The 13762-nt window shown below is 45.3% G+C and overlaps 1 protein-coding gene across 1 annotated transcript; it reads left to right on the top strand.

Moving 5' to 3' along the window:
• Positions 204 to 1454, top strand: LOC107619975. Its single transcript, XM_016322201.1, has 2 exons — positions 204 to 424; positions 569 to 1454. The coding sequence occupies exons 1-2, from the start codon at positions 204 to 206 to the stop codon at positions 1452 to 1454; spliced, it is 1107 nt and encodes a 368-aa protein (XP_016177687.1).

The following is a 13762-nucleotide window of genomic DNA, read 5'->3' as shown; positions in this document are numbered from 1 at the left end:
GACGTCAGCCTATCCCACGATGACGCCAGCCGATCCGCACCCGCACCCGCTCCCCCTCCCGAAGATACGAGAACAGAGAAAGGAGCCTAACAAAGCGCGACGAGACACATACACAGGCGACCTCTCGACCTACCCAAGGCAGGTCCGAGAGCCACGGGGAGTCCCAAAGAGGGAAAGCCAAGAAACAACAAGAACCTATCATCATGGGAGCCACTCCTTTCCACTCCTCGATCCTCAAGGTCCGACTTCCGAAGAATTTCGACAAGCCAACGGACATGAGGTACGACGGGACTAAGGATCCCCAGGAGCACCTCACAGCTTTTGAAGCAAGGATGAATTTGGAAGGAGTAGGCGACGCGGTCAGATGCCGAGCATTCCCTGTGACGCTGGTCGGCCCAGCGATCCGATGGTTCAACGTACTCCCGTAAGGATCCATCACGGCCTTCGCGGACATCTCCCAGAACTTCCTGGCTCGGTTCACGACATGCATAGCCAAGGTAAAACACCCAATTAACTTACTGGGGGTTACCCAAAAATTCGGGGAGCCGACCAGGAAGTTTCTGGACAGATTCAACGACGAATGCTTGGAAATCGACGGCCTTACGGACTCAGTCGCTAGTCTCTGCCTAACGAACGGCCTGCTAAACGAGGACTTTAGGAAGCAGCTCACTACCAAGCCTGTCTGGTCCATGCAGGAAATTCAAAGCGTAGCTAAGGAATACATCAATAATGAGGAGGTGAGTCAGGTTGTAGCAGTCAACAAACGGCAGCTCCCAAACCCCCCAGGTCGACAGGCCCCCCAGGTCGACAGATACAAGGAAGCTCCCAGGGACGGCACCCTAACCAAGCAATCCAAGCAACCCCCACGGATAGGAAGGTTCACAAACTACACGCTACTCACGGCACCCATAGTGGAGGTTTACCAACAAATTACAGACAAGGGAATCCTATCCAGACCTAGACCATTGAAAGAAAGAACGGAAGGCAACAAAAGCCTTTACTGCGATTACCACAAGGGATTCGGTCACAAAACCCAAGATTGCTTCGATCTCAAAGATGCCTTAGAGCAGGCCATCAAAGAAGGAAGGCTGAGCGAATTCTCACGGCTCATAAGAGAGCCGAGGAGACGGGAACGAGAATGCTCCGAGGAAGATCGTAGCCGGACTGTCAAGCCAAGACAAGAACCCATAGGGGATGCCAACAACCCCCTAACCTTTGTGGTCAACATCGTGGTCGGGCGCGACAGCCCTCCTAAATCCAAGTCGGCAGCAAAAAAGGATACCCACATCCTCTTCATCTCGACAGAAGGTCCCGTCGTCAGCAGAAGACCTCCCACGATATCCTTTGGCCCAGAAGATAAATGGTTTCACGACCTTCCCGAGAACCCCCATGGTGGTTACAGCGATGGTCGGGACAAGGTTAGTCAGACGAATCCTCGTCGATACAGGGGCTGACTCTAACATCCTATTTAGAAACGTATTCGACGCCATATGGCTCAAGGAGTCTGACCTCAAGAATCACCAGCACGGGGTCATGGGACTAGACGATAACTACATAAAACCCGACGGGACGATCTCCCTCCCAATTTGCCTAGGAAATGGTGACGCCAGAAAGATGGTTATGGCAGACTTCGTAGTCCTCAGAGACTCCACAGCCTACAACATCATCATGGGGAGAAAGACCATCAATGAATTCTCAGCCGTAATATGCACTAAATTCTTGACAATGAAGTTCATAACAGACAAGGGAACAGTTGGCTCCATAAGGGGAGACCTAGAAGCGGCGGTCGCCTGCGACAATGCCAGTCTCTCCCTAAAGAAAGAATCTAAAAAGGTAGCTGGAGTGTTCTTGGCAGACCTAGACGTCAGGGTGGAGGACAAGCCGAGACCAGAACCAGAAGGGGACATGAAAAAATTTCAGATAGGAAAGTCGGGAGACCATTTTACCTTTGTAAACAAGAACCTGCCCCACGAACTCAAGGGCCCCCTCATGGAGGTCGTAAGGGAGAACGGTGACCTCTTCGCATGGACACCATCAGACATGCCAGGATTGGATCCCGAGGTCATGTCCCACCGACTAGCCGTAAAACCAGACGCCAAACCGGTAGCTCAGCGGCGAAGAAAGATGTCTCGAGAAAGGGCCGACAAAGTTGCCAAACAAACAGTCGGGCTGTTGGAAACAGGATTCATCAAAGAACTCGAGTACTCGACATGGCTGTCCATCATCGTCCTAGTAAAAAAAGCTAGCGGAAGGTGGAGAATGTGCGTTGATTATTCCGACCTGAACAAAGCATGCCCAAAAGACCCTTCCCCCCCCCCCCAACATCGACACCTTGGTAGACTCAGCGGCAGGATATCGCTTCCTCAGCTTCATGGATGCATACTCCGGCTATAACCAGATCCCAATGCACCGACCTGACGAGGACAAAACGGCATTCATAATCCTAGGAGGCACCTATTGCTACAAAGTAATGCCATTTGGGTTGAAGAAAGCAGGAGCCACCTATCAAAGGCTAATGAGAAAAATCTTCCCCGACGTCATCGGCAAGACAGTAGAAGTGTATGTCGACGACATCTTGGTGAAAACAGCAGAGCCGAACAAGCTAATAGACGACCTCCAAGCTGTCTTCAAGGCACTAAGGAAATTCAAAATGAGGCTCAACCGACTCAAATGAGCATTCGCCATAGAAGCGGGAAAATTCCTATGATTCATGATAACACAAAGAGGGGTGGAGGCCAACCCAGACAAGTGCGAAGCTGTCCTCAAAATGATAAGCCCTGGGTGTGTCAAAGACGTGCAGCGACTCACCGGGAAGCTCACGGCTCTATCCCGGTTTCTCGGTGCCTCGGCAGAAAGGGACATCCCATTCTTCAACCTAATGAAGAAAGGAATCGCCTTCGAGTGGACCCCGGCATGCGAAGAAGCGTTCAGCCACTTCAAAAAGATACTCTCAGAACCTCCCATACTCAGCAAACCTAGAGAAGGGGAACCCCTGTACTTATACCTAGTTGTGACCACACAAGCCATGGCGACAGTCCTTGTCCGAGAAGAAGACAAGACTCAACGCCCAATATACTTAATCAGCAAAGTACACTAAGGGGCGGAGCTGAAGTACACCAAATTGGAAAAGTTGGCTTACGTCCTACTAACCTCATCCAGAAGACTAAAACAGTACTTCCAAGGGCACGTGATCATCCTAAGAACCGACCAGGCTGTTCAGCAAGTCCTTCAAAAACCCGACCTCGCGGGAAGAATAATGGCGTGGACAATAGAGCTGTCTCAATACGACTTGCAATACCAACTCAAGCAGGCAATTAAAGCCCAAGCCATGGCAGATTTCCTGGTAGAGGTCACAGGGGAGGCTCCCGACATACCGAACACACGGTGAAAACTCCACGTTGACGGAGCGTCCAACCAAACGTTTGGAGGGGCTGGGATCATTCTTGAGAACTCGGCAGGAGTAGCTTATGAACAATCAATCAAGTTCGATTTCCCAGTCTCCAACAACCAGGCAGAGTATGAAGCCCTGATAGGAGGGTTAGTATTAGCCAAAGAGGTCGGAGCATCAAGGGTAGAAGTTAGTAGCGACTCCCAGATCGTCACCTCTCAGATAAACAGCAGCTACCAGGCCAGGGACGCACTTCTACAAAAATACCTGGAAAAGGTAAAAGAGCTATGCAAAAGCTTTGAGGAAGTCATAATTCAGCATGTCCCTAGAAAGAGAAAAGCCCGAGCCGACCTCCTTTCCAAACTAGCAAGCACCAAGCCCGGGACGGGAAACAGATCCTTAATCCAAGGGCTAGCAACTGAACCTGCAATCATCCTGTGCGCAACCTAAATACCGAACCCCCCCTCTTGGATAGATCCCATCCTCTGATATTTGGAGCATGGCAAAACTTTCGAGAATGAGAAAGAAGTGCAAAACACCAGAAGGGAAGCCTCCAAATATGTGATCATACAAGGATAGCTGTACAAACGAGGGCTCCACCAACCCTTACTCAAATGCCTACACCCCGACCAAACGAACTACGTCCTAAGTGAAGTCCATGAGGGATGTTGTGGTCATCACATCGGAGGAAGATCGTTAGCAAGAAAGATCATCAGAGCAGGATATTACTGGACCACAATGATGTCAGACGCCCAGGAGTTCGTCAGAAAATGCAAAAAGTGCCAGGAAAACGCCAACTTCCACAAAGCTTCACCTGAAGAACTCAGCCTGATGATGGCCCCCCGACCTTTCGCGCAATGGGGGGTCGACCTCTTAGGGCAGTTCCCGCCCGGGCCTGGACAAGTAAAATACTTGATAGTAGCCATAGATTAATACACCAAATGGGTAGAAGCGGAACCACTAGCTAGCATATCTTCAGCAAATTGCCAAAAATTCATGTGGAGGCACGTGGTCACCAGGTTCGGAATCCCAGAAACCGTCATATCGGACAATGGGACACAATTCACCGACAAAAAGTTCAAAGAATTCCTAGCAGGACTGGGAATCAAGCAAAAGTTCTCCTCAGTCGAGCACCCCCAAACCAACGGCCAGGTAAAGGCAGCCAACAAAGTCATCTTAAAATGGCTAAAGAAGTGGCTTGAAGGGAAGAATGGCTCTTGGGCAGACGAGCTAGCCTCAGTCTTATGGTCCTACAGAACCTCCCCCCCAATCATCTACCGGCGAAACCCCCTTCCAAATCACATACGGGGTCGACGCAGTCATCCCAGTCGAAGTCGAGGAGCCGAGTCCAAGATTACTCCTTGGAGGGGGTAGCGAGGCAGTCGAAAAGGATCTGATTGATGAAACAAGACAAATGACACACCTAACAGAGACAGCAATCAAGCAAAGGATAGCCCTAAGGTACAATGGCAAAACACTGAAAAGAAGTCTCGAAGAAGGCGACTTGGTCTTACGACGCAACGACATAGGTCCACCAACCCCGGGAGAAGGAAAATTGGCCGCGAACTGGGAGGGCCCCTACAGGGTAAGAGAAGTCCTCAGCAAGGGCGCCTACAAGATGGAGAGATTGGATGGAAGCGAGGTACCGAGAACATGGAACATGGCAAACCTAAAGAGGTTCTACTCATAAGAAGAAGCAACCACACGATCTAACAACCTCGACCCCTCCACTTTGACCTCCTTTTGCATTCCTTTTTTACTCCCATTTCTTTCACTTTATTATGTATTACACTACTTTCTTTGTTTTAAGTTCTACATATGTGTATATAATAAGTTTGTCTTTTTGCAAGATTTACGTCAAAAACGAAAAAGCGACGAAAAACAATGAACGGTCGACCTAACGGAAATCCGGAACTGGTCATCCCGGGAACCAAAGGGACCCAGAGCAAAAAAAACAACTCGAAGCGACAAGCAACAAAAATGGTAAATACCATAAAAACGGTAAACCAAAAGGCCGCGATGGCCCGAGCAAGCAAACAATAAACAAAAAACGGCCTAATCAAAATAAAGTGCCAAAGTGTTCATTACAACTAAAAGGCGCCTTAAACAGGCCCAAAGATAAAAACAAATTACAAAAGGTAAAGCAAGGAGTACAAAAGTTAAAAGAAGTATCCATTTCAAGGCTTGAGGATATCAACAATCTTCTTGTTCTCAACTGTCATAAGAGCTCCAACCTGAGAAAGATCGAGCTCAGGAGCCAGCACGGCCACTTGGAGCTTAATCCCCTCCTCGGTCAGCTTCACGGCCTCCCGGGCCCCGTTTGCAATCTCCTTATTTTTCTTCTTCAAAGCAGCTATCTCCTGACGAGCAGTCGCTGCCGAGCTCTCTGCCAACTTCAGCTTCCTCTAATTCCTTGGCCTTCTTCTGAGCAGCGGCAGTCTCACCACAAGAAGTTTTCAAATCCTTCATCAAGGCGAGGTCCCGATCCACCAGCCTATTGATCTCTTTGGCATCCTCCTCAGCCTTCTTCTTCTGCTCAGACAACTTTGTCTTCAAAGACTCCTCCCGATATCTTGAATCTGTCAAGTCTTTCTGGGAGTTTCGAAGTTTCCCTTCCAAAACATGATAATTTCTCAAGACAGGTTCCACCTTCTTGGCAATAGCAGCAGCTCGAAGAAGACTGCGATGGATCTACCTCGCCTGCTCAGAGAGGTCGACATCCCGAAAAAACTCTTCAGTACTAGGAAGTAACTGGGATTCGATGAAACCCCCGGCATCGAAGTTCTTTTCCATAATAGAAAGGGCCTTCCCGGAGTCCCGCTTCCTCTTCTTCGGGTTGCCAACGACCTTCAAGTCGTCATCACCAAACCCCAGATCCTCCTCATCAAAAGGAATCTCCGCCTCCACACTCGGGTTCCCCGAGGCATTCTCAGGAGGGACTTCAACCTTCTCCGGCTGGGCTTGGTCAACCCCGTCAGCCCGACCACTGCCTTCCCCGGCATCCTCCTGGTCCTGACTCGTCAAAGAAGTCGTCGAAGAGTCCTCATCACCCCCATCACCCTCATGGATAAGGTTCATCAAGTTAGCCAGGGTAGTCTTCCCGCCAGCCATGGAAACTGCAAGCAAAAAGCAAAGGTGTGAGCAATAAAAGGGCAAACACTAAATAAAATACAAAAAAGGTAAAGAACTCACCAACATACGACCGACCGGCCTCCCGTTCCCCCATAACCATACGAGGGTTAAGGCCAATCATATTATATTTTTATCAGATAATCGGATCCCGCCCCAAAACTCCAGTAAGTCGGGACCCGCCTTTCCCCCTCGGCGGTAAGCCAGAAGGGTTGATGACCCTCAATTGGCCTGACCTTGAAAAAAGTATATTTAAATCCATGAAAGGAGTCCTCAAAAAGGCCAAAGATCTTGCGACCTTGTTGGGCCCTGAAGGACATATACCCCTTCTTCGTCTTCCCCTGCCTAGAAGGGTTCGTAAGAAGGAAAAGGTAGAGGAAAACGTTTATAGAGATCAGAAGCTCCAGATACTCACAAACCATCTCGAAGCATCGAATGGCAGCCCAGCTGTTCGGGTGCAGTTACGACGGAGCAACATCACAATGGTTTAGCAAACCCATGACAAAAGGAGAGAAGGGTAAACGAACTCCCAAGGACGTGAACATGGGTTCATAAACCCACAACTAGTCAACAACTCGTGGAGCTGCCAGGTTCTTCTGGCAAACACGCTCCTAACCAGCAGGAACATAAACTTGATACAACGCTTCCTCGGGGCTGCCTCCACACAAGAGCCCAGCCTGGCGCAGATCCTGGAGGCTCTCCTTTGTGACCTTGGAAGGGGTGTCCTTCACGTCGAAAGAAACCCAAGCATAATGGTCAATGAAATCGGCTAGCGGCCGCTGAGCCTGATTCGGAAGAACGAGGTGCTCAGCCATACCTACAGCGGGGACACAACTTAGTCAGAACGGGAGGTCGGGAACCCGTAAAGCAGTAAATCAAGCTGCAACCAAAACCACCTCCTAGACACCCCTACGCTAACCCAGAACTTAAGCTAAACCTAGAAAAGTCCAGTGGCGCCCCCTCTAAAGAAAGAAGCAACGAAAAGCAAAAAAAAAAAAAAACCCAGGCATGCACAAAAAACGCACAAAGGCACCAAGAGAAACCAGAAAAAGAAGAAAAACTGTAACAACGTACTAGAGAAATGCAGAATCTAGAAAAGTTGAAGGAAAAATCCAAAAAAACCAAGCAGCAGCAAGAACAGGGAAGAGAATAGAAGCAGCGGCAATACGAGAAAATAAAGGAAGAAGAAGAGAAAATAGAGTTATGAGGGAGTTGAAAGATAAAAAAAAAGGCAAAAAGCGTAACTGCCGAGGAGAAGCGCCAAAAGACAGGGGCACATTTGTCATTTCGTGTAAATTTCAAAATCACAAAATGATGGGCATTTAATGCCCAGCGCAGAAGCCAAGGAGGCATCACGAGGGAGAAGCGAGATGACCACGCGTGGAAAACACGAACGGCATCAGCAAGCTCCCAAGATGAGGGATACGTCCCGACTTGGCGAGTAAGTCAAACGCGCCCAATCACGAGCTTCACACCTCAAGACTGACGCATTTGGGGGCACTGTTACGGACTCACACGATCCAGCCCAACAACCCGGCGGGTCGGGAACATCGCCCCGACCCAAAGCCCAAACCATCCTCCATAATGGGGAACCTGGCGGGTTGGTCCCCCGCGCCCGACCCGAAGCGCGTGCAACCACGCCCAGCAAACCGGTCGGGTCGGTATCCTCGGGACAACACCCGAAGCCTCGACCCGAACTCCAGAACGACCTACTCCCCCCACGTGGACAGGGACAGCTCACAAGTGTCCTGTCCAGTGGGCTAGGTCATTTATGGGCCCGCCCAGCACAGTATATAAGGGGAGAGGTCAGCTCTCCCCCCAAGGTACACATCACTTTACCTAATTTGGCTATTATCTTGTACAGACACTGACTTGATTATCGGAGTGTCCTTACAGGTGGCCACCTCCTCGCCCGCTCTACCTCCGATTTCGCCAGTCTTCAGTTCAAGTCCAGAAACCCACGCCAGGTCACTCTAGGGTCTCATCCTCTCATCCTTCCACCATCTTCCGACCCATCGAGTACCCGAGATCTTCAGGTAACGAACAAGACTTAACACCATCCCTTATAAAATTAGGATTTAATTTGACCGCTCTAATTGCAACTTGTAAATCATATTCATAAACTGAGGTGGGAAAAGCATCAGCTATATTTAGTTATTGACAATTCATTCATGAATCATGATCTGGGCAAAAGAAATCAACCATCGACAAACAATTTCTATTACGGCGCAGACATATGGAAAAAAGTCAGACATTTATAGTAAACTGTGAAAACAATGTGGCGGTTTATTTATTATTCCTTAAATTATTTGTGTTTTTTATGCATATACAATATTTGAAACAACAATTAAAAATAATTATTTTTATATTATATAATTAAATATACCTATAAAATTATTTTATACTGTCAATGCATAAAAATTTAAAAAATCCACAAAACGTGTCGTAATCCTTCCGTACAAGGAGGAGTCATGGAGCTTGGAGAGTGAAAGTTTGCATTGAATTGTATCATTGTATGGACTATGGATTCCGTGTTTTCTTTGTCTCCGTTTTCTTCTAGTCAAAACCTTGTGCAGTTCCCATTATAATTCTAGGCCCATTCTTCAATAGGGTATAGCAAAGAAAAAATTATTCAATTTAAAGATTTTAGATTTTATTTATGTTTTAGCTAAGTGCATTTGTTAAGAATACAAGAATATTAATTATTTCTTAACAAGCATTTTGTTAACAAAATCTTTTATTTGGTATACGATTTATTTTTAAATTTGCTAAAAAGAAGTCAATACTCTCTTATTATTTTTATAGGTGAAATGGTGTTAATATTTTTGTTAATTGTTAAAATTTATTTTAAAGTGTATCCGGTGAATGTAGAATACTAGAATTAGTCATTTTTTTAAAGTCAATAAAACTCTTTTTTATTTTAGGGAGTAAATATTGATGTGAACCTGCCAATGAGTAATAGCTCAAATGGTATAAATTTCCCATACTCATTTAAGAAGTTGTGGGTTCGAGTCTTCATATTTTTGATAAAAAAAAATGTTTATGTGAACCTGATATTGGTTATCTCATTAAGATTAGATTATATTAATTATTTGTAAATTTAACCATTATAAATATAGGATTTTTTTTAGACTTGCTATACATACAAGTCTTTTTGGCATACAAATCTAGATAAATCAGCTCAAATCCAACAAAAACAACTCTCAATTTAAAGAGCGTGTAAACATGCGCTTCCTCAACTTTGAATATCACAAAATCAGAAACGGTTCTTCTTCAACGTTTGTATTCCACGTTTTTCTTCCTCCTCCTTCTCCTTCTTCTTTTTCTCCTTCTTTTTTGCATTCCTCCTCATTTTTTTCGCATTCTTTCTTCTTCTTCTTCGGTTTTCATCCTCATCGTGGTTCTTTTTATTGTTGTTATTGTTGCTACATTTTTTTCCTCCTCCTCTTTCTATTGATTTTGCAACATTATATATATTTTTTTCTTTATTTGATTTTTTCTCCCATGAAGAATTATAAGAAAACGAAATAAGAAGTTGAGGAAGAAGAAGCAGTAGAAGATGAAGAGGAGGAAGAGGAAGAGTTTTGAATTATGCAGAACTTATCAGAATAAAAATACGCCCAAATATCTTCTTGTTACACCCAAATTTGCTGCAAATACAGAAAAATGTTTCATCTAATGCTGCATTTTTTTTCTTCTTTCTTTCTTTGTTTTAGTTAAATGAATGTAAATTCATCCTCTTTCAAGTAATTTTGCAACATTATGTATTTCTTCTTCTTCTTCTTTGTTTGATCTTTTTGTTTTTATTCTTGTTAAGAGAATAAAACAAGAAGAAACTTGAGAAGGTAAAATAAAAAGAAAAAGATGAATAAGAAAAAAGAAGAAGAAGATGGTGATGATGATTAAATAAAAAAAAAAGAAGAAGCAGTAGAAAATGAAAAGGAGGAAGAAGAAGAGTTTTGAATTATGCAGAACTTATCAGAATAAAAATACACCCAAATATTTTTGTGTTACACCCAAATATCTCCGTATTACACCCAAATTTGCTGCAAATACAGAAAAATATTTCCTTTAATGCTACATTTTTTCTTCTGAATTGAACCACACCTCGAACGAGAATGTGCAGTAACGGCATGAAGTGCGTGAATATAAATGACTTATAAAGACTTGTATAGGAAAAAACGCTTGTATGTGGAGAATAATTCTTTTTTTTATATATAAATTAAATAATTCTATTATTTACCGATTTGAATAATTTCCAGCGTTTTTACCAAATTGCGTCGCATCTCACAATTCATTTACAGAGTAAACGAATTAACTTTACACGTATTTCGTTTATACTGTAAACGAAATACTCGAAGAGATAATTCGTTTACTGTGTGAACGAAATAGCAAAGGACAAATTCTTAGCGGCTATAAAAGGATGTGCAACCCATTGTATTCTTCACAACAAGTTCACTACTTCTCCTAAACATTATTCTTTCCCAAACTAGCTATAATGTCTACTAGTAGCAGATATTTGATTGTATACATCCCAATTGCCTTATAAGAAATGGTGATAGCGGGGTCGTGTTTGAGTGTGAGAATCCCGTTCTGTTGCGTACACAGCGAGTTACCTCGTTGTCGGAGTTGAAGAGTCTGATATTGAGAAACGTCAATCATAGTGGGAAAAAAGAGATTGGACGGGTAGGGTATAGGCTGCTAGCCCCGCTGGGAAATGGAGTTTTCCAATTTCATTTGTTTTGGCTGCATGGCGACAAGCATGTGCGGCTGATGTTTGACATTCATGGTAGAATCATGGCCAAACAAGTGATGGAGCTCTCCGCAGAGGTTGGTGATGTTGGTGGCAATGGATCTGGGCAGTCGAACTTTGTGCAGGATGATGTGCCTCTCACATCGCTGCCTATCCATGTTGTTAGTCCGTTGGATGACATGGACGTTGACGGTGAGGAATCTGACGAGGACTATGTAGCGGATAGCAACGACAGCGATTTGACACAAGATGATGAGGAGGAGCTTGTGCCCGAGACTCTGGTGCAGCCATCATGCCGGTATCTTTTGCCGGCCCCGCACCCAATTCTGGCATTGTCGTCGGTGCCAAGTCATTATCATACGTTGGACATGGATGCGATGTAAGAGAAAAATCCCATTTCCAACACGGGTGAAGACGATTACAAGTTAGATGGGGGTCTGGAACTCAGGGTGGGCCACAGATTCAAAAACAGAGATGTAGTGCTGCAGGGGGTGAAGAATTATAGCATCCGTCGAAGTGCATAGTACCGAGTGCTGGAGTCTGACCGATTAAAGTACCATGTGCGTTGCCGACAACACGAAGCTGGCTACCCTTGGAGTCTCCGCGTTACTCTCTGACAGAATCTTGGATATTGGTAAGTGTAAATGTCATCTATATTCTTCGCCGTTACTTTTATGGTAGATGTACATGTAAAACAATCTAGTTTTATTTCTTTAGGGAGGTTCGTAGGGTGGGAGGTGTGCACACGTGTCTTGCTCCCACGATGTGTCAGGACCACCGACAGTTGGACAGTACTCTCATATGCCTTGTCATCCTCCCGTTGATACAATCCAACCCGTCCGTGAGGATAGCCACCCTACAGGGAGCAGTTAGACAAAGCTATCACTTCAAACCATTGTACAGAAAGGTGTGGATGGCGAAGCAGAAAACTCAGATATACGGCGATTGGGAGGAGTCATATAACAAGGTGCCGAGGTTACTGCAGGCACTAAAGAATTGTTGTCCCAAAACAGTATGTGATATCAGTGTTGTTCCATACTATGATGGTCATTTCCTGCTGCGTGAATGCAGTATGTTTGACAAGGTCTTATAGGCCTTCTCGGCATGTGTAGAAGCCTTCAAGCACTGCAAGCCATTCATATCCGCCGATGGCACGCACCTACATGAAAAATACGGTGGAGTTTTGCTTATGGGAGTAGCAAAGGACGGGAATGGCAACATACTGCCCGTTGCCTTTGCAATTGTGGAATCCGAGACGACATAGTCAAGGTCTTTCTTTTTGACCAATCTGAGACATGTCACGCCACAGGAGGGTCTGTTGATTATTTCAGACAGATCTCAAGTAATAAAGGCTGCACTGCAAAGGGACGATAGTGGATGGCTGGCTCCTAGATGACAATGGTATCAGTTTACACAGTGGCTCCTGTCAGTATTAAAAAGAACAGGGATGAAATTTCAAAGATGCGCGTCATCCACTGTGACAGACGGGCGTCTGTGTTTCTCGTGGAGGAGTTAGAGCCTTTTGAGGGTTGGTCACAAGGATCTTTTCGGGTTTGGTTGACTACTGACACGTGCGACTGCGGCCATTTCCAGTCACTCCAAAGGGAATGGTACGTCCATGCTAGCACTGCAGAACCCCATGATAAGGAACAACACCTCTCGAAATCATCTAGAAGCAGGAGCCATCGGAGATGCATAGTGTTGTTCTACTTATCAGTCAGTAGGTAGCCCCCGATCATCAGCATGATATAGCACCTCGCATACTGTCGCAAGGTGTTTGGATTGGAGGCATCCGGTGGCATCTGTCGGAGCCGATCTCGCAGCCATGTCAGCTTTAGCGAGAACGCCTCTGTCCTCTGAGCTCCCTGCTGGACTACTGCAGGTGGCCTGGATCCCAGTAGACGCTCGACCAACCCCCAAGCCCCGGTATGGTACCAGGTCTGGAAGTCACGAAAGCAACCACCAACAGGATTACCGTCTGCGCGCAACCCGAGGTGGTAGGCGACGTCCTGGAGTGTGATCGTGCACTCACCCCAAGGCATATGAAAGGTGTGAGTCTCTAGACGCCACCGCTCGACAAACGCTATGATAATCGAGTTGTCGAAGACAAAGTCCCTCAATAGCACTGCGTCGCCAAATCCAGCCTTCATCAAATAGGAAAAAATGGCGTCCAGTGGTGAGACTCTGTGACTAACTCTTCGGGGGCAGAAGTAGACGTCCCAACTGGTAAACCAAAAAAAAAAATTGATACTCCAAAGTTAGCTATCATCCTATAAAGCCATAAAAAAAAAATTATACCTAATTACATTGTAAATTATTTTCATTAATAAAAAAATAGTCACTGTATTTATTAAATTTTATTATATAATAATTTATTAATATATTTTATAAAATGTGAAAAATATATAATTTTAAATTGAGTGTATTTTTATAAAATTATTATTATATGCTGTAACTACGCATAATACATTTTTTAAATAAGTATATACACT

Source organism: Arachis ipaensis, chromosome B10, assembly GCF_000816755.2.
Source record: "Arachis ipaensis cultivar K30076 chromosome B10, Araip1.1, whole genome shotgun sequence".
In the NCBI taxonomy this organism is placed as follows: Eukaryota; Viridiplantae; Streptophyta; class Magnoliopsida; order Fabales; family Fabaceae; genus Arachis; species Arachis ipaensis.
This window is presented reverse-complemented; position numbering and strand designations above follow the sequence as displayed.

What these genes read in the sequence shown, in the direction of transcription:
- LOC107619975 (XM_016322201.1), top strand. Translation starts at nt 204, where the DNA reads ATGGGAGCCACTCCTTTCCACTCCTCGATCCTCAAGGTCCGACTTCCG. An exon ending in CGATGGTTCAACGTACTCCC is followed by an intron (nt 425 to 568) that starts GTAAGGATCCAT and finishes GTTTCTGGACAG; the next exon opens with ATTCAACGACGAATGCTTGG.